General features: G+C 35.1%; 2 protein-coding genes across 3 annotated transcripts in view; both read left to right on the forward strand.

Moving 5' to 3' along the window:
• The window catches only part of NDUFS4 (NADH:ubiquinone oxidoreductase subunit S4), a 115,927-nt gene extending 93,894 nt beyond the window's left edge, over positions 1–22,033 (forward strand). The window contains exons 4-5 of one of the 2 annotated variants that reach the window (XM_063087431.1): positions 189–262; positions 21,815–22,033. In XM_063087431.1, coding sequence (XP_062943501.1) covers positions 189–262; positions 21,815–21,918 — 178 coding nt within the window. In that variant the 3' untranslated portion in view covers positions 21,919–22,033. The remainder of the gene's footprint in view (positions 1–188; positions 263–21,814) is intronic. The other variant, XM_063087432.1, reaches the window with a different exon arrangement.
• On the forward strand, positions 13,003–14,454 carry LOC134369747 (heterogeneous nuclear ribonucleoprotein A3-like). The gene has a single exon (XM_063086431.1). It carries the CDS (start codon positions 13,003–13,005, stop codon positions 14,074–14,076), a length of 1,074 nt encoding a protein of 357 aa, XP_062942501.1. The 3' UTR covers positions 14,077–14,454.
• Positions 22,034–25,480: the final 3,447 nt, after the last annotated feature.

A 25,480-nucleotide genomic window follows, 5' to 3' on the forward strand; every position in this document is an offset into this window, starting at 1 on the left:
AACGTAGAAAAAGATAATCAAATGATTGACAGTTTTAAAGAGATTATTAAGAATAAAATAGTCCATTAATAGCATACTTATTTGATATTATAGCCACTGTTTATTTTCTAAAAATGTTACTTAAAAAATTTTTTTTTCCTTAGCCAAAGCTTAATGTTAAATTCTGAAAAAAAAATTGTTTTTTACAGGGCTGATCCCTTGTCCAACATGGTTTTAACCTTCAGTACTAAAGACGATGCAGTTGCCTTTGCAGAAAAAAATGGTATGTTTGGTCTGTTTGGGGCTTTGTTTGTTCTTGATTTTTTGACAAATTAAGTCAAGATATGATTTTAAGTTCTTAATCTTAATTAAAACCATTAAGGGATATAGAATTTGAGTTGAAAGATACCTTTTAATGTATCTAATTTGGTGGTTTGTAGACTTTTTACTGCATTAGAACACCCCCTTCCCCCCAAAAAAATCTACAGTGGAATGACCATGTAACATGTTAAAGCCAAACTACTCTAATTTGAAGTAGGGTCAAGGATTAAAACTACTTGTCTAACACTCACCTTGTTTATGAATTGCTCTGCAAAATCACCAACATTTGGTTATTTTACTGTAATTGAACATATCATAAGGCAGCCTATTCCAGTTTTGACACCTCTGTTTATTATTAATTTCTTTTTTACTTTGAGTCAAAATCTAATGCCTATTATTCCATCTAATAGCTCTTCAATTACTTGAAAACACTTATATTCCCTCTAAGATTTTAAGCCTAAATGTCTACATTTGCCACTTTTCTAGATATGGTGGGCCTCATACCAAACATAATGTCAACTGTACAGTTATCTGAATGCAGCCTTGGGGCAGCACCTAACACTACTGGTTTATGTTGATCTTGCTATCAACAAAAATAGAAATGTCTTTTTTTCTCATTTTGTGCTGTTAAGCCAACACAGTGTAGTGAAAGGAGGCTTTGGAATCAGACTGGTCTGATTCTAACCCTTACTGTGTCACTTTGAAGCTATATGATTTTGTATTAATTTCACAGCGGACTTAATGTTTCTTCATAGTTGAAATAAGGGTACTTATTTCATTAAGTGTGTTTATCTGGAACAATACCCGATACATAATAAACACTCAGTGACTGTTAGCTCTGTCCCTCACCTCCCTCCTTCTGGTATGTTGTTTGTTTTCCACATGTACCACGTATATTTGTACCTGATGCATTCTGTTGTTCCAGGTGGTCAGATTGAATTTGAATCTAATTTAGTTATCTATTTGAATGAGATAATGTCTATTTAAGTGCATTGTTACTGTCAAAGATTATTAGTGTTATCTAATATATAGGGAGACTTCAGAAAATTCATGGAAAAATGGATTTAAAAAATAAAAAATATAAACTTTATTTCTCAAGTTCAAGACACTTTTCAAGACATTAAGTTCAAGACACTCTCCATCAAGTTCAAGACACTTTTGTAAGCAATGATACCAGCCATTTAGTCCATTTCTAAAGAACTAGGGGCCCTGGGAATTTAACCGTGTCAATGCAGTCTTTTTTACATTATTAACTGAAGAAAAATGGGTGTCCTTGAAAGAGTTTTTGAAATTAGGAAACAAGAAGTCAGAAGGAGCCAAATCAAGACTGTAAGGTGGATGCCTAATGATTTCCCATCAAAACTCTTGCAAAATTGCCCTGGTTTGATGACAGGAATGAGCAGGAGCATTGTGGTGGTGGAAGACTCTCTGGTGAAGCCTTCTCTGGTGTTTTTCTGCTAAAGCTTTGGCTAACTTTCTCAAAACCCTCTCCTAATAAGCAGATGTTACCATTCTTTGGCCCTCCAGAAAGTCAACAACCAAAATGCCTTGAGCATCCCAAAAAACTGTTGCCATGACCTTTGCTCTTGACCTGTCTGCCTTTGCTTTGTGTAGACCACTTCTACATCTTGGTAGCCATTGCTTTGAACATGCTTTGCCTTCAGGATTGTACTGGTAAAGCCATATTTCATCTCTTGTTACAATTCTTCAAAGAAATACTTCAGGATCTTGATCCCACTTGTTTAAACTGTCCGCTGAAAGCTCTGCTCTTGTCTACAGCTGTTCTGGATGCAAGTTTGGGTACCCAGAGCAGGAAGTTTGCTCAACTGTAATTTTACTGTCAGAATTGTGTAAGCTGAACCAATTGAAATGTCTGAGGTGTTGGCTATTGTTTCTGCTGTTAATCCTTGGTCCTCTTCAATTTGGGCATGAATAGGATAAATTTTTTACTTGCAAATTAATGTGGATGGTCTGAAGCTGCGGGCTTCATCTTCAACATCCTCTCGCCCCTTCTAAAAACAAATTATTTACTGTAAACTGATTTCCTTGGGGCATTGTCCCCATAAACTTTCTATACACCATAATAAATTTGATGTTTGTACTTCAATTTTAGCAGAATTCACATTGCTTTGGTAAAGGCTCTTTTAAAACTGGTGTCTTATCCTTCTTACTGCCTCAAACTAGTTTATTTTGGTGCAAAAAATCTTTGCAATCCATGCATAGTTTTCATAATATGTATCTTCCATGAACTTTTTGAAGACCCCCTCATATTTGACATATAAATGTGAAAGCACTATAAAGGTTTTTATTATTATCTAAAATATTTGCTTTTCTTTCCCAGTTAGAATTATATAGCTTATGATTAGTCTGAAGCCAAACTATCTGAGTTTGCACTGATGTTGGGTCACTTACTGTCTGCATGACTTTGTACTTCTCTTTCCACATATATAGAGTGAGAATTGTGAGGATTAAATGAGTTAATAAAAGCAAAGTGCTTGGCATAGGGTCTGACACATAGTAAGTATATAATAGCATATAAGTAGATCCCTATTATGTTTTTAGTAATAGACCTTTAAAAACTTTTTAAAAGAGTTTTCTTAAATGCAGTTCCTTATTAACACCTTCTTGTCAAGTTCCAAATTTCTTAGTTACATAGTTATCTAAAAGTGGTCATTGTCTTTAAAATATTATTTTGATTTAAAATAGCATTGGTCTCTTTTTAAACTGTAACATAGTTATCAAAAACAGTTCTATTAATGTTTTTCATCTTTTCAGTCTACCATATTTCATGTCTGACACCTTAAAAATTATTCATTTGAGGTCTATAATGTGAGTTTAATAACAGGAAATCTAATTGAACTGTTAAATCCCTGGTTGGTCTGTCTGTAAGTGGTCACAAGCACTGCATGACTACAGTTGCCATGTGAATTGCAGGTGTGAACTAGCCACTGCTGCTATTGAAATCAGGTGCCCTTCCAATCTGATTTCTACCTCCCCTGGAAAGAAAACTGAGGAACATTATGAAAGTCAATAGAAAGTATACCTTGAAAAAGCTTACTAGATGTGACTTGTAAAACTGTAGGCTAACAATGAGTCAGGAATTTTAACCTACAAGATGCAGGAACTATGTTTGTCTTGGTCATTGCTTTGTCCCTAGCACCTAACACAAAACTGGACATGTAATGGACACTTAGTGTCTGGTGAACTTACTGACTTTCTAAAATATATTCCTCTACTCAAGAATTTGGCGCCACTCTCTTCTCCTGCGGAAGTCCTCAATGATTATTCACTCTTGACTTCACTGTAGGACTTGTGATCTGCCTTGTTTATTTAACGTTTAGCATTATATATCTGTAAGTAGATAAGTCCTATTTCTTCAGCTAGAGTGGAAGCAGGATCTAAATAATTAAAGTCTTACAGAATCATGGGATAGGAGATCTTTTCCAAATTCCACAGCATCCCCTCTGTTCTGATTCACTCCTCTTGGGTAGATAAAAAATGGTGAGGGACATATGGATGGATCCCCCTCTCCCTGGCACCTAACATCATTTTGTTGTGAGCTTGTGCTGTTGAAGGTTGGGTGGACCAGTGTTGTTCTGATAAGTTAAGGCATTAAAAAAAATTGGTTCAGAAGCCTTAATATATGAAGACTGCTGGATTAAAAGGCTAATTTCTAGGATTCTAATTCCACAGTTGCTACCTCACAGGACAGCTTGAACAAATTGTGTCAATTTGTTAAAAGGCTATACTTAGTCTTTGATAAACATGTTTCTTCATCTTTGAAATGAGAAGTTGGATTGGGTAATGATGAAAAACTATGGACTTAAAGATGTTAAGCTCATGGACTAGCTTATATATGTCTTATTTCCTTACTGTCTAGCCCACTGTCCTACTTGTTATATGTTCTAGAGGGAAAAATGTGTTTTTGTTGATATAGGTGATTCTATGTTGATAGTAAAATTTGGGAAAGGTTATGCATGTATGAGCATTAAATGCTTGCCTTTCAGTAGTATCTAGAAATAGGAGGTTGGGATAAAACTGCCACACACAAAAAAGATAATTTGTACACTCAGAGGCTGTTCTAAAAATAAACAACCTACCTTTCATCTCCTTCTTAGTATTCTCATTTCTCTTACTTTTAAATGTTAAATAAAAAGGAAAGAAGTCACGATCATCAATTTTTCTTGACATAAAGATTGTGTTGAAGAGAATTAGTACAATGAGGAATAAGATTTTCAGATTTAGTTGCTTTCTAGAAAACATATGTAATGCCTTCTAATTATATAATTAGAAGTATTTTGAAACTTGGGTAATAAGTATCATCATCACAGAAGCTAACATTCATAAACATTAAATCATGGGCACCATGCTAAGTGCTTTTCATTCGTTCTTATTTAATCCTCACTACAACTATGAAACAGAAACAGTTATTATCCCCGTTTTGTAGTTTTAGGAAACAGATTGAGAGACATTAAGTAACACTAAGTAACAAGGTCACATACCTATAAAAGGATGAGCAAGTTTTATTTGAACAAGTCATGTTTATCCATGTATGTATTGTCTATGACTGCTTTTTAGCTACACTGATAGAACTGAGGAGTTGTAATAGAGGCCATATGGCCCCCAATGCCTAAAAATGGTTACTACTTAGTCCTTTATATAAATGTTAGCTGACCTCTAGTCTAAACCATTTTATACTACCTCAATATTCTGACATTTTTATAAATCCAAAAATGCCCTTTATTCAGTTTTCAAGGGCCTACACTTAAATAAACAAACTCCTCCCCTAATTCAAAGTTCTTCATAGTGTAAGCACTAACTTATCACCAAACAGTAACCTAGCAATATCTTACTGTGCCCCAACTCTCCCATTCTGCCCTTTGAACCCCAAACCTACGATATACTTCATCTACAGCCTCACTCATACTGGCCCTTTCTCATCCTTATTCCTGCCTATAAAACTCCAGCCTGGTCTTCAAAATCTGTTTTATAGATTTTGTTATCTCCTTTCCTGAACACTTTTTAAAATTTCCCTCCCCCACCTCCATCTCCCACCACCAGCAGATGAGCTTTCTCTTCCTTTTAACTTCCACAATAATTTGATCCTTTCCTACAGCTCTTATGTTATGGCTTTGTATTTTACTTTTTTTGTGTTGCATTCAAACAGAAATATGTTGAGCACCCTGTTGTTTGCCAGCACTGTGTGGCTAAGCTGTACGGATAATAAATAAGGCATAGTTCCCGTACTCAAACTGTAATATTTTATCTTGGCTACTGGATTATAACCACTGTTGGGGCTCAGAAAGTGATACCCCAAAGTGAAGGCCTCAGAAGCAGCCTTAAAAGCAAAGTTTTCCTCTGACCTTCTCCTTCCCTCTTGTCTCTCAGCCTTATTCTCCCCTGAGGCAAGCCACAGAAACTAGAATCCCTCTTCCTCAAGGCAGTCTTAGAAACCAGAACCCTTTCCCCAAAGCCAGCCATAAAAACTAAAATTATACTCTGATCTCCCCACCCCCACCCCACTGCCTTTCTGTCTTGTATCTGGCCATAGAGAAGTTCTCTGACCTACCTTATCTGATTGTAGGTCATACGACCCCCATTCCAGAAAGGGTCCTTCCTCATACCCTGGAGGAATGAATGCTACACAGAGAGACCAAGAAGAATCTGAACAGACAGGCCTTGCTATGTTTCCCTACCCAGTCTTTTAGCATAGGACCTAAGCATAAATATGGACAATTTTCCCTGTGTCTTTGGGACTTCATTCTGAAGGCTGCCATATCATGTAAATCTATGATCAAATAAAATTTGTTATGCCTTTTCTTCATATCAATCTTTGTTTATCAGATGATTTTTCAGAGAACCTTCAGGGGGTTGAAGGAGAAGTCTTCCCTTGGCCCGTACAGCACCTACTTGGCAAAACACCAAGTCCCATTCATCTTTATCTTTTAATGTGCTCAATAAATATTGTTGAATTTAGTAATGATGTACGTTATTCTCCAGATTATGTTTTAGTTTTTTAAAAAATCACTTTAATGTGGCTACTTGTTCTATCTTTTAGAAGAACTGTTAACTTCCTCTAATTAAAAATCTGAAGAAAAACTATGGTAGAATGATCAGCAGTTTCTTATATTTTAATGTTTGTAAAATACTCTACAACCAATAAATATTTTTCTGTCAAATTAATTTGGAACTTATTTTGAGTATATCCTGAGTATATCCTGAAGTGTATTGCAGCATACTTAAGATGATCATTTCATAATATTAGAGTTGTTTCCAAACTGTATATTATTTGTTCTAAGCTCTTCCCTTGATAAGAATACTGAGATCCAGAGAAGTTAACAAAACAAGCCCAACATCAGTCACAGCTCCTGATATGGCCCAAGTTTCTGGATTCCAAGTCCAGAGCTTTTTTTGTGTGATACTATGATGCTAGTAGATCTTAAAAATTAATCATCTACATCTAGTAGCCACTAGCCACATGTGGCTTTAGCACTTAAAATGTGTCTAATTAGAATTGATGTGTTCTGTAAGTGTAAAATGCACACTGGATTTCAAAGACTTAATAGGAAAAAAAATAAATTATCTCCACTAATTTTTATTACATCTTGAAATGATAATATTTGGATATATTGGGCTAAAATATAATTAAAATTAATTTTACTTGTTTCTTTTTATTTCTTTAATGTGGCTACTAGACAAATTTATATGTGTGGTTCACATATTTCTATTGGACAGCACTGATCTAAAGTACTTAGCAATATACAGGATATACATTATATACATATTATAAATATTTCATGCGTATATATTCTGTAGTGAATATGAGAAATAGGAAAATCTTATCCAACTTGTAAAGTTCAAATTTTGTACTTCTTAGGAAATACAATTCTATTCTTCAGATACTCTTACCCAGTATAAGTCAAGGATAAGTGGAAACTCATATATAATAATGGAATAAAATAGAAGACCTATATTATATTATAAATTCCCTGTTAATATTCTATTTTCAATTTCTTAACCAATTAAGGTATTGTGCAGGTTCATCTTTTTATGTAAGAATGCCCTCGTCTCTGAGACTAAAAGAATTTCTCTTCCTTCTGCTATTGATAATTCCTGCAGCTACCCCTCTGCTCTGTCTTTTCTGCATAGCTCTCTCTGCTCACACTTCCTGTAGAAGGCTGGTTCTCTGAAAGTGGGGAGTGGGAAAGAAGACTGAATGCCCCTTATGGCTTCTTTTACCCCCTGCTCTCCACCTTCCACTTTCCCAACTCTTGCCTTTCCCCTCCCTTCCCACGGCATACTCACAAACAAAGCAAAGAAAATGTTAATAACCCCTGTATCTTTTGGCTTTAACCCCAGGGCCTCATCCTAAACATCTCCCTTTATGCTCAGCATCTTTTTCAGAGAAACTCTTCAAAGATAACCTTTCTTTGTAAAAAGCGAAAGAGAATATCAGAGGTTTCCTCTGACATGTTGGTGAACCTTACTTCAGTTCTTTGTGTACTGAAAAGACCCACCTTTCTCACTCATGTGGCTTTTGTCTTTCCTTACATTATGTGGTATGTGATGGGGTTAAAGGATGGGAAGGAGGAGAGGAAGCTGCATCATGGAGAGAGAAGGTGGAAGACAGCTGTGGAAAATGTGGATGTAGAAGACTAGGTTCTACTACATTTACGTGTCAATAAAAACCAGAAATGTTTTTTTTTTCTCCCCATTTGATCTGATTTGAAACTTTGTGACTTTCCTCAGGTATGTCATTTTACCACCTGTGTTTTTCTCATTGTTGTTAGCTGTAAAATCTCCTTGAAATTCTTTAAGTAAAGGAGGGTTTCTTTCCGGAATAGAAGGGCAGAGGACAAGCTGTGAAACTGCATTCATAGTGGGTCTACTGGGGAGTGTCTGAAGTAGTAGAAGCAGGGAAGGAAAAAGACAGGTCCACCCTGGATCCAGGAAAATAAAGAAAGGTAGAATTGAAGATGCAGCTCAGGACTTAGAATTATCCCCAAAGTGGACACCATCAGTAAGGTTTGGGCTTCCATCTTATGAAAATTCTCAACCTCACATCCGTATATCTGTTAGAAGACAGTGTGCGGGCCAAGGGCAGACATCCCTTCAACCCCCTAAAGATTCTCTGAAAAATCATCTGATAAATAAAGATTAATATGAAGAAAAGGCATAACAAATTGTATTTGATCATAGACTTTTGTGACACCAGAACCATCAGAACAAAGACCCAAAGATATATGGAAAATTGTCCATATTTATGTTTAGGTTCTATGAAGCAGGCACAGCCATGCAGAAATGTGATTGAACAAGAAACATGTAATTTAATGCTAATACACTGAGTGGGGAAACCCAGCAAGGCCTGTTATGTTCAAATTCTTCTTGGTCCTCTCTGTGTAACATTCATTCCTCCAGGGTATGAGGCAGGACCCTTTCTGGAAAGGGAGTCTTATGACCTACAATCAGAAGAGTTAGGTCAGAGAATTTCCTTATGGCCAGCTCCAACATGGGATGGGGGGTAAAGTACATCTACAACTGCCTTGGGGAAGAGGGATTCTAGTTTCTATGGCTTGCCTCAGGGGAGGATGAGGCTGAGAGACAGGAAGGCAGGAGAAGGTCAGAGAAAAACTTTTTGTGGCTGCTTCTTAGGGCTTCACTTTGGAGTATTGCTTTCTGGGCCACAACAACAACTTTGAAAAGGAAGATAAGAATCATGAGTCTCATGCAGGGATAAAATGGAAGTAAAGGAATTTATTTTACTCATATGATATAAGGAAGGCAGATGTTATAACCAGTTCAAAGTAGAAGTCAAAACCGCACCAATCGAAATAAAGGAATATTGAGATGAGTTGCAAGTGGAGACAAAATTGGTTTTTTTTGGAGCAGGGGGTTCAATTAAATAGGACATAGGACAGAATTTACATATGTATCAGTTGTGTGCAACTTAAAAAGAGTTGCCAAATAGCTGTAAGACAAGGAACTGAGCTAAAATCTGATAACCTGGAAAAGGAAGGGTGTTCTAGAGATAATGTATAGTTTTCCACTGAAACAAAATTTTTCTACTCCTCCCCCTTTTTGATAAGAAAATAATTCACAATCCCAAAATAAGATTGCTCTGATATTTGGCCTGATTATTTACATAGTTGTAACAGTGTTAATTTGTCATGTAAGCTTTGTTAAATTTGCTTCATTGAAAGTTTCCGTAAGGAATCTCAGGTTAGATTTTTAAAAGACTTGCCACTGGATTCTTCTATATTACCTATTAATTTGGGCAAATTCCTTCTTTTCAAGATCCCCAAAATATCTTAAGGTTCTTTACTACCTGTAAGAATGGGATCCCTATAAGCCAGGTGTCAGGCCACTTTTCCTCGAAGGACTTTGTAAGCATTGGCTCCATGAAGTCAACCTTAGTTCCTTAAAAGTGTCTGGTTATATCTGATTAAATATAGCCAGTATTTTAAATTTCAAGGAAGACAGATCGTTATTGAACATATACACATAACTATATTGCTATGAAAATAAGAATGTTCAGTAAGAATTTCCAAATTCTGGAGGGATCACACAGGGAGAATGAGATATCATTTACAAATAATTCATTTCAATTTACAAAGCAGACTACTAAAATTGTAATCAGTTATAGATATCAAGAGAAGGGGCTTCCTTATATGTCAAAAAAATAGAACATTAACACAGTATCAACAATATTCCAAACATAAGAGCACAGTCATCCCTCATCGGTTCATTCAGTCCTGTATAATTAATTCTTGTTCCATTGGATCATAAATTTATCTGCTTATTGCCTAGAGTTTTGAAAATACTGACTCAGTTCTCTAATATGGTCTTAAAATTAAGTGATGGCATCAAAAGCCTGTACCTCAAAGTACCTGACATAGTCCTTTTCCACAGGGCTCTAAGACAGTCATTTCTTGTTGAAGATGAAATATAGTGGCCCGTAGCTGATTGCAAGAGCTTTGGAAGTATCAGAGTAAAACAGGACAAAACAAAACAAAATAATCTGCAGATGATAGAAGACTTAAAATGTCATAGTTAACATTACTGATAATTTTCAAAAGTGAAACTTAAAGTCAATCCAAAAAAGTTGTAGACAAAATATCTGCAAATATAATTATTTAAACCTATTTTCAAAGAAGACAGTGAACCTTCATCTAATTTATAAAAATAGATGAACATAGGATTTACAGTGAACAAAATCTTGGGATACTATATAATAATCCTGAGACATAATATACCATGAATATGCCAAGCAGATAGTAAAAATATACCAAAAGTATATCAAGAATAGCAAGTAAAGAGATTCAGAAAGTCTGGAGTAGGTCCTAAATATCTATATATTAATAAAACTCAAGAAGTGATGTGATTCCCAATGACATGTACTGGACTAGAAGATGCAAGATTTAAACTCAAGAAGTAAAAGTGTGTTGATATTTTTAAAAATAACTGAAATTATGCCTGATAAACTATATTGTTATTGTCTATTATCAGGCAAAGCAGTACAAGGGCTCTAATAAATAGAACATATAATAGGCAGAGAGGGTATTGACATATCTCTAGGAACTTACCATATAGCACACAATTTTGGAAATAATTACATTAATAACATTTTGCCCATCAAATTTAACCTCAGGATGGCTAAGTATATCTTCTGACTTGACAACTCTTCCCATAGTTAACAACTCTTCCCAAGCAGCTGATTAATAAAATCTTCGTGATTTTCCAGAGGCCTTCTGGGGAATCTCAGATACTTTTAGGTGCAAAGATATCCTGAGAGTTTTATTTTATTTTACATTTAGGATTCAAGTTTGGGAAGGCAAAAATCAAAAGTCGTCAGAAGATATGAACACTTAGGATAGATATAGTATCATGGGTGCCTGAGAAATACTTGGCTACTCATTTCAAAGTCACAGTAAAGCTTATAAAAATTAACATAGTAGGTAATATGACTTTAAAGAACCTTAGCTCTTACATAAGTGATCAGAGACATAAAGTCATCATAAAGTTTATAAAGTTATCCCAATAAGCCATGCAACCTTTGCATTCTAGGCAGATTAGACATACAAAAGAAAAACACTTCATGTTGTAGGTGAAGACAGTAAATCATAAATTAATAAAACAAGCCCATCAAAACTGAGCAAACTTTGCTAAGATTTTAACACATTTCATAGCTGTTCAGACTTTTTTTTGCATACTATAATCCAAGGTAAGTAAAATGTCCTTTCTGCAAACCTTATAGAACTTTATATCCATTCAGGTTTTGTCTTTTACCATTCTCTTTCTCATTCTGGCACAATCAGTCATTTTATTTTAGGGCGTAATGTAATATTGTGAAATACATATTTGGTTTTCTTCTCCTTCTTCTGGCATACAACTCCTAAAATCTTTAGAATCTCCAAAGTGATGTCTTTTTGTATGCTAATGAGTTGACTTGTGGCCTGCAGCCCCCAGGTAGCTTCAGGTTGCTGGCTGGTCAGTAGAAAGACCAAGGCAGGATTAGAGGGTTGGAATTTTTCAGCCCTACCCCACAACCTCCAGGGAGGGGAGAGGGGCTGAAGGTTAAGTTGATCACTAATGGCCAGTGATCTGGTCAGTCATGCCTATGTTATGAATCCTCCATAAAACCCAAAAGGGGGTTTGGAGAGCTGGATAGCTGAACACGTGGAGGTTCCTGGAGGGTGGTGTACTGGTTTTTGGTGGGGGAGGTCTGGAAGCTCCGTGTCCATTTCCCCATACCTTGCCCTGAACATCTTTTCTTCTCTATCCTTTGTAATATTCTTTATAATAAACCAATAAGTGTAAGTGTTCCCTTGAGTTTTGTGAGCCGCTCTAGCAAATTTAACTCAAAAAGGGGGTTGTGGAAACCCCAATTTATAGCTGGTTGTTCAGAAGTTCCAGAGGCCTGGACTTGCAACCTGTATCTGTAGTGGGGACAGTTTTGGTGACTAAGCTCTTAAACTTATGGGATCTGACACTATGTCAGAATAGATTTGAATTAGAGGAACCAGGTGGTGTCTGCTGCAGAGCTGATTGATTACTTGTTGCTTTGAATTCAAGTCTTGGAGCCAAGAAAAGAGTTGTGTGGGCTTAAGCATGAAGTGCACCGTTTGGTAAAGAAGTTTGCCTGCCTTTGGTTGGTGAATCTATTGGATGTTCCAGAGGTACCTCCAAAATTGTTAGAAAATTTCCAGAAAAATTGTTAAAAGAATCATGACTCTAACTAGATATAAAATGAACATGTATTGAAGAATTTATTTTACTCATATGATACATAGGAACCAGGCACATGTTATAAACAGTTCAAAGGACAGGTAAAAACAGCACAAATTTATATGAGGTAAAGGAATGTTGAGATGAATTGCAAATGGAGACAAAACTGGTTTTTCCAGGACTGGATTGAGGGGAGTCAATTAAATCACTGAGAAAAGACAGAATTTATGTATCTATCAATTACAATAGTCAGTAATCTTTCATAATTCTATGAAGTCACCATGAACCCTTAATTAGCAAATACTGAAATATTGCTCCTAGGTTAGGTTCCTGTGAGCCTCTGGTCACATTGTTCCATCAACTGGTGAATACATAACTTTATTTTATGTATGTTTTTTTTTTTTTAAGGTGTGTTTCTGTTTAAAGATACCTTATTTATATTGAACTCGAGTTGGAAGAGGCGAGTCCAGTCTCAAAATGGAGGGCCATGATCCAAAGGAACCAGAGCAGTTGAGAAAACTGTTTATTGGTGGACTGAGCTTTGAAACTACAGATGATAGTTTAAGAGAACATTTTGAGAAATGGGGCACACTCACAGACTGTGTGGTAATGAGAGACCCTCAGACAAAGCATTCCAGGGGCTTTGGTTTTGTGACTTATTCTTGTGTTGAAGAGGTGGATGCAGCAATGTGTGCTCGACCTCACAAGGTTGATGGGCGTGTAGTGGAACCAAAGAGAGCTGTTTCTAGAGAGGATTCGGTAAAGCCTGGTGCCCATCTAACAGTGAAGAAAATTTTTGTTGGTGGTATTAAAGAAGATACAGAAGAATATAATTTGAGAGACTACTTTGAAAAATATGGCAAGATTGAAACCATAGAAGTTATGGAAGACAGGCAGAGTGGAAAAAAGAGGGGATTTGCTTTTGTAACTTTTGATGATCATGATACAGTTGATAAAATTGTTGTTCAGAAATACCACACTATTAATGGGCATAATTGTGAAGTGAAAAAAGCTCTTTCTAAACAAGAGATGCAGTCTGCTGGATCACAAAGAGGTCGTGGAGGTGGAGCTGGCAACTTTATGGGTCGTGGAGGAAATTTTGGAGGTGGTGGAGGTAATTTTGGCCGTGGTGGAAACTTTGGTGGAAGAGGAGGCTATGGTGGTGGAGGTGGTGGCAGCCGAGGTAGTTATGGAGGAGGTGATGGTGGATATAATGGATTTGGAGGTGAGGGTGGCAACTATGGAGGTGGTCCTGGTTATAGTAGTAGAGGGGGCTATGGTGGTGGTGGACCAGGATATGGAAACCAAGGTGGTGGATATGGTGGCGGTGGTGGAGGATATGACGGTTACAATGAAGGAGGAAATTTTGGTGGTGGTAACTATGGTGGTGGTGGGAACTATAATGATTTTGGAAATTATAGTGGACAACAGCAATCAAATTATGGACCCATGAAAGGGGGTAGTTTTGGTGGAAGAAGCTCGGGCAGTCCCTATGGTGGTGGTTATGGATATGGTGGTGGAAGTGGTGGATATGGTAGCAGAAGGTTCTAAAAACAGCAGAAAAGGGCTACAGTTCTTAGCAGGAGAGAGAGCGAGGAGTTGTCAGGAAAGCTGCAGGTTACTTTGAGACAGTCGTCCCAAATGCATTAGAGGAACTGTAAAAATCTCCCACAGAAGGAACGATGATCCATAGTCAGAAAAGTTACTGCAGCTTAAACAGGAAACCCTTCTTGTTCAGGACTGTCATAGCCACAGTTTGCAAAAAGTGCAGCTATTGATTAATGCAATGTAGTGTCAATTAGATGTACATTCCTGAGGTCTTTTATCTGTTGTAGCTTTGTCTCTTTCTTTTTCTTTTCATTACATCAGGTATATTGCCCTGTAAATTGTGGTAGTGGTACCAGGAATAAAAAATTAAGGAATTTTTAACTTTTCAATATTTGTGTAGTTCAGTTTTTCTACATTTTAGTACAGAAAACTTTAACAAAATGCAGTTTTGAAGGTGTTTCCTTGTGAGTTAACAAGTAAAGAAGATCATTGTTAATTACTATTTTGTATGAATTTTGCTAAAGTTAACTGTAAAGAAACACCTGCTGACTTGCAGTTTAAGGGGAATCTATTCTCCCCATTTCCAAACCATGATATGAATGGGCGCTGACATGTGGAGAGAATAGATATTTGTATGTTTGCAATGTGTGTTTTAGATAAATAGGATTGGATATTTAAATTAGCATATTTGTGAATTTAATAGCGTTAAGATTACCTTCAAATGAAAAATTTCAAAATTCAAATAAATAAATAAATAAAAATAAAAATAAAGATACCTTATTTAATATAGGTGGTTGATTCATCAACATTGAACTCACTGCCCACAGCACATAATTCATGCCTGAATGAAGCTTATTTAGCATACATATTGGCATATTTACAGCCTTTTTGTGCTTAAGAACACTAGACGGCACTTCAGCACTATGCTTGGGTACCATTTTAAACAATGAAATTAACAAGAAGCACAAAAATGCAAAAAAAGAAAAAAGATGTAGCACCAAATAGACCACAGAAAGTACAATGTTTACAGTATGAGAGCTGAAACAAGAAGGCTGAACATTACCTTTCTTGATCTGAGCTAGGAACATGTATGTGGGTCACTCAAATTTTTTGCCATTCTGTACCTGTCAAATAACCATAGAAGCATTGTGAGTATTGATTTGGGGGTTACAAATAAATTTTAGTGAGTAAGCAAATTCAAAAATACAGAATCTGCAAATAAAGAAAATTATTTGTACCTACAATTTACGAAGTTTTTTTTTTTTTTCTATATAGCTCTTTCCTCCCATTTTCCATTGTCAGGTCCTGGCTGTTTTGTGGCTAGGAAAATGTTCAACTTGACTGCAAAGGCTCCTGAGATAGAGATGTATTTCTTAGATACCCTGCTGGAACTCTGAAATAACTTTTCTCATAGTGGTAGTATTACACATACTAGCTTAATGAGGTTCCGAGTATATCAAGGGTTGAATAAGATTCTGGGAATCCCTACGCATTGCCCACAACCCAGACCAATTACATCCAAATTTCTGGGAGTGATTTTGGCTATTTGTATATAGTTTCTTTCTCCAGAAAAAAATGTGTTCTAAATCTCTAATGACTGATTTTCAAATGTACTTTTGGAACACAAAAGCTGGAATAATTGTTTAATATTCTGGTTCACTTTGTGGCAAATGCAGAATACTGTGATTCTGATTACTGCTTTGGAAATAAGAATAATAATACTATATAGCAAGTATATTATTTGAAAAGACAAAATTTAAGGGGGACATTGACTATCACATCAATAGGTTTTTTTGGTTTTTAGATGTGTCGCAGCTGTAGCAGGTGTAGGGTGTTAAGAATCTAATAAATATTTCAGATGTTTCATGTTTTCACTTTATTTGCTCATTTAAATCATTTTATATAATTTTCATGAAAAGAATTGCTTTGCCAGTGTATCCAAAACCCTATTATTTCTTTTTCATAATATTTTCTAAAAGAAAGTCTAAGATACTTTCAAACTATTCTGAATTTCCTCTTCCTCCCCATCTCCGCCCCCCTCCACCATATTAGATACTTGGTAATTTCAAAGTAGAAGAACTTTTAAAGTATAATTCCTGAAAAGCTATCCACCCGCCTCCCCCTTTAAATTATATTTTAGGTTTATGCTTTGCTTTCAGCCCGGTATTATATGGGTACGTAGCCTGGTGAGGAATCTTGAAACCTTCCAAGTACCAGTGTACCTCGCTTTGGCCTCCCTAAGCTTTGCTATTCTGATCCCATGCCTCAATTAGCAGGGACTGCCAGTTATGTCAGTTTGTGCCAAATTATGTGCTGGCTCTTGCTCTGTGCAGAAATGCAGAGTAGGAAAAATCATTAAACTATTCACTTCTGAATTAATGTCAGGGTTTGAGTTTAGGTTATTAGAGGAAAAAGACCTTCTACAGGATGTGAATTAAGGTTAGTAGAGGTGAAACGTTTCACAAGCAATAAAAGAACTGATGAATGTTTCTCTGTATTTTTGCATACTGAATCATAAATGAAATGGTTCTGTAAATAAAAATGAATGGAATTAATTTTCTTTTTCTGCCTCATACATGGAATTCATAAGTTAATTGTTGTGGTCTGGTTTTGTTCAGAGGCTTTTGGCGGGGAGGGATTTTAAAAAGATTACACCAAACATGCATATCATAGGAAGTAGAATATCCCAATCACAGTTTGGATATGAAATAAAATGGCATATTTCTGAAAAAGAAATTGGGCATAGGATATTAAAGATCACATTTTAAGTTTACTAGAGCATTTGCTAGAGGTACTTCTCTGACACTAGGGCTTAAAGCTCAAAATATTTCTGCGAAAGCATTCCAGTGTGTGCAACAGCAAAGGGAGTCAGATTCTCATCATTTAGGTGCTGGTGGTTGGATTTGTGGCTAATCCATGCCATATGGCTTCTTTCCTCAGTGGGAAGTGGCACAGCCCTGGGAGCTTTACCCTATCCCTGGGGCAGCTGCCTTGGACTCAGTTGCTTTGATCTTCTTCTGCTGCACAGCTGGGAAGAGCAAGGGCTGGTTTTCAGCATCCTAATAGGACACCATATGGGACCATTGTCATTGTAGACTACACCTTCATTTTATATAAGCATACTTCAGAGAGTGCAAGTATTTTCACTTCTGTGATCTCATTCAGAAACACAAGTTTGAATTATTTCTTTTTTAAAGAAAGAAGTTTATTTAGGGTTGAAAAAGAAATTCTTATAGAAATTTAAATATTTCACAGTAAGATTTCATTCCTAAATTTCTACATTCTATTTTTTGCAAGATATATTGCATTCTTTCTTTTTAGGAACAAGTTTCAAGTGTGAAGTAAAATGAGTTTAATTCATTTAACTTACCCATTGTTGAGTACACATGTTCAATATCCTTTCAAAAGTCATTCTTAGAGTTATTTTGTCCTTTTAGCTGAAGTTCACTGCTCATTCCAGTAACCTTTATATCAAAGTATAGTGAGACCAGTAACTTTGCTTATCTAGGCACTGTAAACACTTTGGAGGGGGATTCTTAGATGCTTAGAAATATGACCAGATCCTTAACAGTATCCCCCAAAAGAGCAAATTTTCATTATAATGACATCCCTACCTAGTAGGAAAGTTTTCTGAATGATGGCTAGAAAATCCAGAGAGACTTATGTAGATTCTGACTTTAGTTTCAGTTTCCTTTGCTTTTACTTAATCAGAGAAGCACAGTTGCTTGTGCAGCTTTGGGAACAAAGTTGTTTTCCACAGAAAAATGTGAGGGAAAGAAACTTTTTTCCCTATACATCCTAACAATCATGAGGTTAGGATGAGGTATAAAATAGAGATGGATCCTGTTGTGGCAGAGGTATAAAATAGAGATGGATCCTATTAGCAAATGCAGCTTTCTTCCATGTGTATTTTTGTTTTTCCAGGGGGAGCTTTGCATGTCCACATTCCAATCCCTATCTTGGTACTTCTATTTATTGTTGTTATCACCATCAACAGCAACTATAATCTGGCTCACAATTCCCAGGAGCCAGCTCACTCCTTAGTTACCAGGAGAAAACCCAAACCAGTTGTTCTTTTATGTGTATAGAGCTCCAGTCTTCTCACATTGCAGTGACCCTGACAGCATTTTGAAGCTCCATAACCAGAACAGACAGTACATCTATGTCTGAGTTCTGATATAGTAAAAGAATTATTTTTCTCCCTGATGGCTGAAAAAGTAACTGAGTGAATGAGAGTGATTACCAGGTATATGTTTGTGTATAGTACTAGTTCCTAAATATTTCCAAGTGCTTTTGCATTTCTTCTACAGTTTCTTTCATAATGTCTTTAATGAGCTGGAGAGTATGTGTTGGGAGGTAGTGGAGGGAGAGAGAACATAGGTTCCCTCACCTGTCATTTGGCAAAAAAAGATTATAGAAATCTTGGGTAACTTGCCAGTGATCATAATAACCAGACATAGAATCTGTTCCAGAAACCATTTCTTTCCTTCACATTTGGGGGTAGGTGAGGGTGGGGAGAATATGGGAGGAACATAGACTTATTTTCCAGGGCTTCTTAAGTCTATTCAACATTTGTTTTTTAATAAAAGGAAAAGAAGATATAAGATTACATGGATTGAAAGGAAATGGGTAAAATTCATAAAAATTGCAATTACAGCATATTTTCAAAGAAATGCAGTTTTATTTAAGAGGTAGTTAGGTGCATAGCTTAAAATCAATCCGTGTTAAAATCATGGCTTTGCCACTTATCAGCCCTTTAACTTTAGTCTGCCTGTTTATTTTCTCTTTGCTTTATTTTTTTGTTATAAGTTAATATAAAATTAAGGTATATGTAATACCGACCTCATAAGCAAACTATAAGCCAAATTTTTTAAAAACTCAGTAAAAATACAATTTAAGCACTTAGTAGATGGCATGCTCTTGTCTTTGCAGTTGCTGTTTTCTCTGCCTGACATCACATGTCTTGTCGAAACATCCACATGGCTCACTCCCTAACCTCCAACAGGTCTTTACTCAAATGTTGCCTCCTCAGGGAGGGCAGGCTCCCCTGTCTACCCATCCAAAATGATTTCTCCTTAGTATTCCTTAGTGTATAGTGTGTATTTTTAATTTAGGTATTATTTTATTAGCACTTAGTATACTATGCATTTACTTATTAATTTCTCTTCCCCTACTAACTTCAAGAAGTTTGTGATTTTTTTGTTTGTTTGTTTTATTGACTGGTTTACTTCCAGTGTCTAAAAACAGTCCCTGACACAGAGTAGGCAATCAATATTTATTAAACAAATAGCAAATGCTCAATAAATATTAATTATTATTGTTATATCTGCTTTATTGAATTGAGTATTTTTTCTAATTATCAGCATCATTTGCTGATTAATGTGGGAAGTGCTTGAAAAGTTTATAATGTCAAAGCTATCATGCTCAGATAACAGTCTTAATTTGCTGACCAAAACTCCTTTCTATAGTTAATAACTAGGTTAAATTATAGCTAACTGTACCCAAAGCATCATGAATTCAAATTTAATGGATTCCAATGTGATGGAAATTTATTTCTATCCATACTTCACATATATAGAAGATGTGTTGCCAGGAAGTTCTGAATCAAATCTAAGGGAGAAATAATAGCTTAACATTTACTGAATGCTTACTATAAACCACAAGAGACAATATAGCATGATAGCTAAGGCACAGGTTCCAGAATCAAGCTGTCTAGGTTCAAATTCTGATTCTGCCCCTTCCTGGCTTAGTGACCTTGTGCTAGTTACAGTTATCTAACCTTTCTGAGCCTCGGTTTACTCAGCTGAACAAAGGGAATAATATTAATTCATATAAGGTTTTCTAAAAGTTTTTCTCATAGAACTAAATAAATGATTGTTAAGTACCAGGGGCTTTCTAATTACTTTACATGAATTAACTTGTTTAATCCTTGTGACAACCTTAGGTAGTAGGTACTCTGCTTGTGCCCTTCAGTAAATTTTTTGAAATGGAAATAACTACTTGTTAATATATTCATTTTATAAGTTTAGCTTCTCTTAAAGTAAGATATAATTTTTCACCTTTTTTTAATGAGTAGGAAAGTACTCAAAACATTTTCTCTAGTCTATGAAAGTAAGGTTATATTGAGCAAGTGAACTGAATAAATATATTCTCTCCTGGATACTGATATTTCATTTGCTTTGTGGCTTTCAAATTTCCTATACGTTACTGGACTTTCCTTGAAGATGAATGGAGTTCTTGCAGTGGGAATGTAATTTTCTCTATGAAGAAAATAGTTCAAAAGATTAATTTGAATTATTCTGTTAAATGTTATCATTTTCCTTTTTTGGACAATAGAAGCAGAATAACTTTGATGACTTGCGTTTTATAGGCTTCACTTTTGTGGAAAAATTGAATTCTAACTAAGGACTATTGAGTTGTAAGCTTCATGGCAGCAAGTACTATGCTTGTGATATGAGAATTCTTTAGAATGCACAAGATCAGGAAGCTCAATTAGACTATATAATATTCAGTTTGGACATTTTATACATGACCATATGATTCAGCCATGAAGCAGATGTTTCAAGATGAGTTATTTAAAGAAAGTCCTGAGAGAGAAGAATGGTAAATTACAGGGATGGAAAAATGGATCTTATGAAGAAAAGTGAAAGATACAGGGGAATAGAAGGGTGACTTCATTATATTTTCAAAGATAAAGATGTTGATTTTGTTGTTCTCCATATTTTTGGAGAACTGAAGAACAGGTCTTAAAGCAGAATAGGCAGACATAATTTCAAAATTATAGAACCACAGAAAAAGAGAATAAACTCTCAGAAGAAAAGAGACAGTTTGGACAGTTGTTCTCAATTTTCTATGCATTAAAATTTCTTGGAATTTATGATTAAAGTGCAGATTCCTAGACCCCCAACTGTGATTCTGATCCAGTAGGCTTCTTTGCTCAGGCCTTGTATTGTTATCAAGTACTTCCATGTGATTCTAACTAATACAGATAGCCCTTGAAACAAATGTTGAAAAACTTTTTGAGTTTAATCAGGTGCCTGTCAAAAGTTCAAGGGGCTGAACCAGGTAATCTCTCACGGTCCACTTCAACTCTGTGATTTATGTACATATGTATGTATACAGAATCAGGATTTAAATCTAGACAGCTTGATTCTGGAGCCTGTGCCTTAACTATTACACTATATTGTCTCTTGTGGTTTATAGTTAGCACTTAATAAATGTTAAGCTATTATTTTTCCCTCAAATTTGATTCAGAACTTCCTGGCAACACATCTATATAAAGTATGGATATAAATATGTGTAAAATTCCTTCAGATGAGTTCCAAAGTATCATAAAGACACTAGCTTTTAGAAGAACAGTGAGACAGGTTATATTGTTCAGTGTTCCTCATTAAAGAAGTCACATGTTAAACCACATAGAGGAATGGAAATTTTTACATAATTCATAGATATCAGTAATTGAGAAAGGAATATTGAGCAAGGAGAAATTGAATCATGTGTTATACCTTTAATTTGAGATATGGTAAATCATCTTCAGGCAATGTTTTGGGCCCTCTTGTCACATAGCATTATAAGGGAACGAATTACTAAGTAAGTATTTATATTTCAGATGTGTTGACATTTACTCCTGATGATAAGTGAACATTAAATTATAAAAGTTAGCCTCTGTTTGATGTGTTTATTAGGGATCCTCTTTAATTCTGTTCCTGTGGGTTTGTTTTTGTTTTTATTTTCTTCCTAGGATGGAGCTATGACGTTGAAGAGAGACGGATTCCAAAACCCAAGTCCAAGTCTTATGGCGCAAACTTTTCTTGGAACAAAAGAACAAGAGTATCCACAAAATAGGTTGGCACTCACTGTATCTCTGTACTTGACTGTGAATAAAGTCAGCTGTGCAGTATTTATAGTCCATGTATAATACATCTCTTAATCTCTTAATAAATTTGACCTTTAAACTACAGATACATTTTGCAGTGTCTATTTTAAATGTTTTTGATGCCTCAAATTGAGCACTTACAATTTCCTATATAGAGAGATTTGAGGTGATCATACGTCTAGGAAAGCTTGGTATTTAGAATCTATTAAAAGGAATGTTTTAAATCAGCTTCAACATTGAAGTTTTATGCTTGCTTTTTATAGCCATTCCCAAGTTAACAATGTTTACAAGCTATCAGCCATCATTATTAAAATGCTGTCTTGCAAATGGTTTTCTTTTGTCATAGGTAGAAAAGAACATAACATCGTAATCTGATAAACCTAAACCCAAATTTCCTTATTATTGAAGATCTCTTCTTTAATTAGAACTTCATATTCTCCAAGCTTCTTTTAGCCAGAATGAATTGTGTTCTATGGGAATCTCTGCTCACAAATCAACATTTCATGATTGTGAGGGATTCAGGTAAAGATTTTACATTCTTAGGATTGAAAGACTCAGAGAAAATAAAAATCAGTTCATCATTGGGAATTTTTAGTGTTCACTGTTGGTTTTTGAAAATATAGGTAAATATATTCATTTATTAATCACTTAGGTTATACAGTATGAGTTATCAAGTATACGCTCTTGTTAGGTTCTTCAATAAACACTTTGTATACTAACTCTCATAATAACCTTATTAGATAGGCACTATTATTTTCTTATTTTGCAAAGAGAACACATAAATTAAGGCTTAAAAAAGTTAAGTAACCTGCTTAAGATCACAGAGGTCCTAAGTGCCAAAGCTGGGACTTGAACCCAAGTCTATCTATTTTTCAAAGCCCATACTGTTTAATTAGTTATAAAGAAATAGGGTTGTGTAATGGCAGATTATTTCTTTGGATTGTTAATATGTTCTTCAATGTTTCAAGAGATTTATGCTAAATATATATTTTCTCAATTGAATTTCATAAAAACACTAATAACACATTGATCTAGCTCAACGAGAAAATGTGTGAGTATAAATGTATAAATTTGTACAATCTTGTTTTAGACAGCATATTGTCAATCCTTTTTCAAAATGTTAACTGCATATTCCATTTAGTTCTAAAAGTACATTGCTAGGCAGATAGCTTGTGGATATACACAACAGTATATGTACAAAGATATTTATTGCAGAATTGCTTCTCATAACTAATAAGTTGAAACAACCTAAACATCTGTTAAAAGGGGAATAGAAAAAAAAGAGAACAGAGCTAATGGAATATTATACTGCTATTAAAAGGAACAAGAAATATCAGTATTAGCTTTTGAAATGATGTTCAAAGCCTGTTACTAAGTGAGAAAGACCAAGAGTAGTAGATAACATATGTGGATGGGAAGTGAGACATCAGATGCTTATATATAAGTACCTATGTTTCATGAAAGAAAGCTTAACAGTGATTTTAATGGTTACCATTGGTTATGGGAAAGGGGGAGGTCTTCCACACTTATTTTAAAACTTATACTACACTGAATATATTACTGTAAGGATGTATTCTTTTTATAATTGTATATATACACACACACACATATATACATATATATTTAGAAGGCCCACTACTAATCATATTTGGCCATCTTAAGCTAACCTTGAAAAAATACACACTTTAATAACTACTATTTTAGAATTTTATTTCAAATGAAAGATAAACTTTGAGAAATGATAAAATCTACCTGTTAAGAAGTTCCACAATTTTGGAAAATTCATAAATACGTGGAAAATAGACATGTTTCTGAAAAACCAAAGAAGAAATTAAAAGGGAAATGTAAAAATATCTTGAGATGAACAAAAATTGGATCCCAACGGACCAAAGCTTCTGGGATGCAGCAAAAGCTGTCCCAAGAGGGAATTTTATAGCAATAAATGCTAACATCACAAAAGAGAGAAAGATTTCAAATGAAAAACCTACCATGAGAAACTAGACAAACAAGAACAAACTAAGCCTAAAGTTAGTAAAAGGAAGGAAATAATAAAGATCAGGGCAGAAGCAAATCAATTAGAGACAAGAAAAACAGTAGAAAAGATTAACAAAACCAAGTCAGCTTTTTGAAAAGAAATAAAAATTGACAAACCTGTAGCTAGGCTAAGAAAAAAAGAGAAGACTCCAGTAAATAAAATCACAAATGAAAGAGGACGTATTGAACTGATACTGCAGAAATACAAAGGATCGTAAGAGACTACTATGAACAATTATATTCCAACAAATTGGATAACCTAGAAGAAATGGATAAATTCCTAGATACATACAACATGCCAAGACTGAATCATGAAGAAATAGAAAATCTGAACAGATCAATGATGAGTAAGGAGACTGAATCAGTAATAAAATCTCCCATCAAAGAAAAGCCCAGGACCTGATGGCTTCGCTGCTAAGCTGTATCAAATACTTAAAGAACTAATACCAATCCTTCTTAAACTCTTCCAAAAAATCAAAGAGGAGGGAATACTTCCAAGCTCATTTTACAAGACCAACATTACCCTGATACCTAAGCCAGACAAAGTCACTACAGGAAAAGAAAATTACTGGCCAATATCCCTGATAAACATACATGCAGAAATCTTCAACAGGATACTAATAAACAGAATTTGAAAGCACATTAAAAGATCATAAACCATGATCAAGTGGGATTTATCCATGGGATGCAAGCATGGTTCAACATACAAAAATCTATAAATGTGATAGACCACATAAACAGAATGAAGGACAAAAACCTTCATCAAAGGATCATCTCAATAGATCCAGAAACAGCATTTGGCAAAACTTAACATTGGTTCAAGATAAAAACTCAAAAAATTAGGTATAGAAGGAATCTACCTCAACACTATAAAGGCCATATCTGACAAATCCACAGCTAGCATCATATTCAACAGGGAAGAGTTGAATGCTTTTCCTCTGAGATCAGGAACAAGACAAGGGTGCCCACTCTCACCACTTCTATTTAACATAGTGCTGGCAGTTCTAGCCAGAACAGTTAGGCAAGAGAAAGAAATAGAAGGCATCCAAATTGGAAAGGAAGATGTTAAGTTGTCCCTGTTTGCAGAAAATACACATACACACACACACACGAAAGCTTTTCCAGAGTTCATGGAAGGATTCATATTATCTTTTAACTCCATTTTTTCATGAATTTTTGAGGTACCCTTGTATATATATTCCTCTAAAGATTTCACCAAAAACCATTAAAATTAATAAATGAATTCAATAAAGTTGCAAGATACAAAATTAACATACAAAAATCAATAATATTTCTATACACTAACAGCCAGCTATCTAACAAAGAAATCAAGAGAACTATTGCATTTACAACAGCTACAAAAAATATAAACTACTTAGGAATAAATTTAACCAAGAAGATGAAAGATCTGTACACTGAAAACTATAAAAACATTGATAAAAGAAATTGAACATAACACAAGTAAATGGAAAGATATCCCATGTTCGTGGATTGGAA

Source organism: Cynocephalus volans, chromosome 2 (genome assembly GCF_027409185.1).
Source record: "Cynocephalus volans isolate mCynVol1 chromosome 2, mCynVol1.pri, whole genome shotgun sequence".
NCBI lineage: Eukaryota > Metazoa > Chordata > Mammalia > Dermoptera > Cynocephalidae > Cynocephalus > Cynocephalus volans.

Excerpts from the sequence above, each read along its gene's own strand:
- LOC134369747 (XM_063086431.1), top strand. The coding sequence starts at position 13,003 with ATGGAGGGCCATGATCCAAAGGAACCAGAGCAGTTGAGAAAACTGTTT.